The sequence below is a fragment of the Eimeria tenella genome, genomic scaffold, assembly GCF_000499545.2.
Source record: "Eimeria tenella Houghton genomic scaffold, Eth_scaff1, whole genome shotgun sequence".
Taxonomy (NCBI): domain Eukaryota; phylum Apicomplexa; class Conoidasida; order Eucoccidiorida; family Eimeriidae; genus Eimeria; species Eimeria tenella.
Window position 1 is genome coordinate 836630 of NW_013541457.1, and position 4777 is coordinate 841406.

The window sequence follows — 4777 nt, forward strand, 5'->3', positions numbered from 1 at the left end:
GGCGGGGGGCCCTCAGGGCCTCCTCCAGCCTCTCGCGGGCCCCCGGGCACATGGCCAAAGCTGCAGAGAGAGGCAAAGAGCCGTAGACGGCGCTGACGTTGACAGCAGCTTTGCAAAAAACTGCACCTTCTTGGAAAACCCTCGTCAGCCCTCCGCCCTGGCCGGGGCCCCTCTCCCAGCGGGTGTTTTCAAACTTCTTCGCGCAGACGCGGGGCCCCGCGTCCTCATCCTGCTGCTGCTGCTGCTGCTGCTGCTCGGCCGCGAAACTCGCCTCCAGCTCCTCCACCGCGCTGCAGATCGAAGACTGAGCCTCGTACAAAGAAGACACCCAAGCCTCGCGAAAGGCCTCGTCTGGGTGCTCTTCGGGTCCCTCCTGCAGTGACACAAACGCAGCAGCAGCAGCAGCAGCAGCAGGGGTGCGGTCAGTCCGGTTGCAACACACAAGAGCACACTACACCGTCTGCGGCTACAGCTAGCTGCTACTCAGAGACCCTTCAGCAGCAGCTCTGGACAGACACGAGAGACGCAGCGCAGCAAACGAACAAGAACACCGGGTCTGCAGCAGCAGTCAGCAGCAGCCAGCAGCAGCAAACCCGCATGCAGGCGCAAAGACAGTGGCCGGAGAAGCTGCTGCTGCAGCTGCAGCGCCCGAGCCAGCGGTGAAGCAACAGAGCCGCATGCAAGACCGGGGTGTACGTACAGCTTTCATCATCTTGAGCCGGAAGCAAAAGTCGGGAAGCGGCGAATCGAGAAGGCCCAGATCTGCGGCGGCCGATGCGCGGGAAGTCGAAGGACATTAAAAATTGCAAAAAATTAAAAAAACGAACTTTGTGTTTCTTCGGGCCTTTCTTTTGCGAGCCTGGAGAACGAGAGAACCCGGAGAGTTTCGAGGGGCTGCTCCCACGCGCCCGTTTTGCTGCTGCTGCTGTTGCTGCTACTCAAATTCAGGAAGGAACGGTCTTGCAGCGAGCCCGCCCCGCAGTGTTCAGCAGCGCTGACGGTATCTGTGTAAAGCAAATACAAAAACAACTTTAAAAAGCAAATGTTTCAGAGATTTTCTCCGCGGGAACATCGATGATCGGACCGAGACGCGCAGGCGCACAAGCAGCGTTGCAAGCGCGGAACTGTGTCTAGCCCGGGGCAGCAGATCCACAAGATCATGTCCTTGAGGCAGAAGGAACGCACACATTAACCAAAGGAATTTTCCTACCGTTTTGTTGTTCCTTTAAATTTTGTTCAACTTGCTGCTGTTGCTTTTAAGGCCACGAGGTTATCGCTCTTAGACTCTGCAGGACGTGCAGCTCGAGGCAGCGATGCTCTGCGCCGTTCAAGATTTTCGCGGCATTGTGGCCCATAATGCACCAGTACACATTAAAATTCCTATTTTCTGCATGAAATGGCATTTAGGTAGAGCTTTTGGCCTGCGCTGCACCGGTGCAAATGATGTGAAGGCAATGAGGGAATCGGGTGTACAGGCAGCTTGGCTCGTTGCCGCCGCAGCGAAAAGCCTCTGCCGCACTATTTATTTCTTCCCGAATTTATTTATTATCCTTATTTTTGCATTTGCACGTTTTTGCCCTTCTTCAGCTGCGTGTTCACACAGTCACAGCCGCCTACCCAGAGCCTCCAGGGCAGTCCTTGTGACCGCAGTGCACTTTTGCTGGCTGCAGTGTGTGCCCACGAAGCAGAACAACACATTTATGCAGGTTCTAATGATATGGCTGACGGTGTTTCTCATTTTTAAATGCTTGAAGTTGCCTAGTACGAAACACCAGCCGTTCAACGTAACGAAGCCTCGCCAGCTGCGCTCTGCAGCGCAAAGGAGAGCAAATCCTTAGTTATTTTCCTTATTTTTGCGCCTCTAATCGGTCCCTGTGTTCATCAAGCCATCCGCACACTAAAGGGCGGGGCAGTAAAGAGAGCAGACCCCCAAATGCAGCACTTAGCAGCAAGTCCTTGCGTCTTGCTGCAGCAGCAGCTGCTGCTTCAGCAACTGCTGCAGCAGCTACAGCCCGTAGCTGTGGGCTACTGCGGCCTAGCACGGAGAACCAGCAGCTTACTAGGTCTGCTGTAATCCACAGCCTAGGGGCAAGAGCTAGGCGACTAAACCCTAAACCCTAAACCCTAAACCCTTGAGGCAAATGCACAGAGCAGTTGCTCTTCAATTGAAAGCACGAAGAACTGCGCGTCGATGCGTTGCGCTTTAAAGAGTCTGAGGTGTACTCGGGTGTACGTACACCGCAGCACCGTGGCCTACTTGGCTGCGCCACAGACAAGCTCAGGAAATTAATAAAGTAGAAGCGCCAGTTAGTGCAGCGCTGAGGGATTGACACACAGAGACAAAGACACAAGACATGGGAACTCCCTTGGCTGCCGGCTCGTACCTACACTGCTGCAGCAGCAGCTGCTGCTGCTGCTGTTGCTGCTGCAGCAGTTGCGTAGGCAGTTGCAGCGGCAGCTGCAGCACCTGTTTACAGACAGCGGCCGCAGCAAGTGGATGAGGCGCACGCCTTAGCTGGTGCAGATGCCTCTAGCTTCGGTAGGCTCTGCCTGCAGCAGCAGCAGCAGCGACAGCAGCTGCTGCTGCTGCTGCTGTGGCGGCTGCTGGCTGCTGCAGCAGGAATGCGGTGGCTGCCTGCCCCCCCGCCCGGCAGGGACAAAGAGCAGCAAATGGGAGAAGCGCCGCAGCAGAGCCTAGAAGACATCCATCATGTCTTTTTCCAGCTCCACCTGGTCGTAGAGATCTGCTGCTGCTGCAGCAGCAGCAGCTTCTGCTTCTGCTGCAGCGGCGGCTCTCGCCATTCCCTCTGCTGTCATTTGCTGCAGCAGCTCCGACCTGGACGCGCAGCGCAGCACGTGCTCGCGCCGGATTTCTAGCTGCTCAACAGCAGCTGCTGCAGCCCAAATTTTCTCCCGTGCTGCTGCCAGGGCAGCAGCAGCAGCCCGCAGCCGCTGCGCGCCTTCTGCTGCTGCCTGCAGAGCCACACGAGCAGCAGACACGCTGCATGCATGCGGGGACACAGAGCTGGAAGCTGCGCAGCAGCAAATGCTGCAGGGGCAGGGCTACGAGGCTACTGAGCAAGTGTGTGCTGCAGCAAGGGCCACGTGCTGGTGCCCTGCTTAGCTGCTGCTGCTACAGCTGCTGTTACTGCTGCTGCTGCCGTCTTCGCGCTGCTGCTGCTGCTGCTGCTGCACCTCATGTCACCTACCTGCTTGACAGACTGAGCCTCCTCGTCAGCCGCTTCGCCGGAAGCAGCAAGTGCTGCAACGACGCTCTGCAGAGCAGCAGCAGCAGCAGCTGCTGCTGCTGCGCCGTCTGCGCCCGCTGACGTCCATACGCGCCAATCAACGCCTCCGAATGCAGCAGCAGCACTTGTTGCAGCAGCTTCGCCTACAGCAGCAGCCGCTGCTGCTGTTGCACGCTCAGCAGCAGGAGCAACCCTTTCGGTGGCCGCTGCCGAATCCGGCAGCAGCAGCGGCATCCCTTGCCGCAGCAACTGCTGCTCGTGCTGCTGCAGCAGCAGGAGCCACGGAGAGAGCAGCTGCAGCTCAGTACTCACAAACGTCTCCCCCAAACAGAGAAGATGCTGCACCTGCTGCAGCTCCGTCAGCCGCAGCAGCAGCTGCTGTAGCCAGCGAGAGAAGTCTTTGCGAGAGCCCAAGTACAGCGCGCAGAGGATCTGCAGCAGCAACGCAGCACCGCAGCAGCAGTAGCACCTTAGAGGCTAGCCTACGGACCATGCAAGGCATTTACAGGTCTGCATGCACTGCAGCAAAGACAAGAAAAGTACTGAGTCATTTCTCTCTTTTGCTGCTTGCCTGGTGCTGCAGGTGCTGGAGCGAAACGCGCATGGGGCAGTTCGCTACAGCCTCTAGCACTGGGCTCCGGCGTTGCTGCTGCTGCTGCTGCTGCTGTTGGCGCTTGTTTTGCTCCGTGCTGTTCGCTGCAGTGGCAACTGCGGCACCGGCCTCTGCTGCTGGTGCTGCTGCTGCTTTGGCTGCTGCTGCTGTTTTGGCTGCTGCTGCTGTGTTTGCTGCTGCAGTGCCAGAAGGCCACCCCTTGCCGTAATAGTCGCGAATTAAAGTGAGGCCTCTTGCCTGTCGTAGTGCAGACAAGCTGCTGGGAGTTAAGCCAATAGACGCTAGCAGGAACCGCTGAGCAAGCGTCGCTAAGAATCCCTTGCTGCTGCTGCTGCTGCTGCTGTTGCTGTTGCTGTTGCTGCTGCTGCTGCTGCCCCAAAAACTGCTACACGCATCCTGCAGTGCCGGGCTGCTGCGCTGGATGCGGTCAAGGAGAGTGTCTGCTGAGTCTTCATCTGCTGCAGTGCTGCCTGCGGAGTCGCTGCAGCTAAGGCCGTCCTGCTCGCTGGCGCCCGCCTGTTCAGCAGCAGCAGCAGCAGCAGCAGCAGCAGCTCGCTGCCGCTGCTGCTTTAAGGAAGCCCAGGAAACAAGGGAGAAGAAGTCTGACGCTGAGAACGCCAGGTCATCAATCCGTTTAAACTCATCTGCAACAAACGCCAGATTTTCTGTGAAGCCGCTGCAGCAGCAGCACCTACTGCTGCCACAGCAGTTGCTGCTACTGCTTCTGCCAGTGCCTCCGCTGCTGCTGAAAAGACGACAAGAAAATATGCGCCCCGACCTCATAGCCACTAGCAGCAAAAGGAAGGCAGGAGCAGCAGCAGCAGGGCAGAGACGTGTCAGCAAGGAAGATGGGTCCCCCACGGGTTGTTCCTCAGTTGCTGCTGTCACCTCTGCTGCTGCTGCTGCTGCTGCTGCT

General features: G+C 57.9%; 2 protein-coding genes across 2 annotated transcripts in view; both read right to left on the bottom strand.

Annotated features, from left to right (window-relative positions):
- Positions 1 to 712, bottom strand: part of ETH_00005220 (DNA topoisomerase III beta-1, putative) — a gene marked incomplete at both ends in the record, with an annotated part of 11484 nt that extends 10772 nt beyond the window's left edge. Inside the window, 2 exons of the mRNA XM_013372435.1 lie at positions 98 to 373; positions 701 to 712. Of these exons, the coding sequence (XP_013227889.1) occupies positions 98 to 373; positions 701 to 712 (288 nt within the window). The remainder of the gene's footprint in view (positions 1 to 97; positions 374 to 700) is intronic.
- A 1982-nt stretch (positions 713 to 2694) lies between these two features.
- The window catches only part of ETH_00005225 (WD domain-containing protein, putative), a gene marked incomplete at both ends in the record, with an annotated part of 9504 nt that continues 7421 nt past the window's right edge, over positions 2695 to 4777 (bottom strand). Inside the window, 3 exons of the mRNA XM_013372436.1 lie at positions 2695 to 2973; positions 3210 to 3680; positions 3868 to 4776. Of these exons, the coding sequence (XP_013227890.1) occupies positions 2695 to 2973; positions 3210 to 3680; positions 3868 to 4776 (1659 nt within the window). The remainder of the gene's footprint in view (positions 2974 to 3209; positions 3681 to 3867; position 4777) is intronic.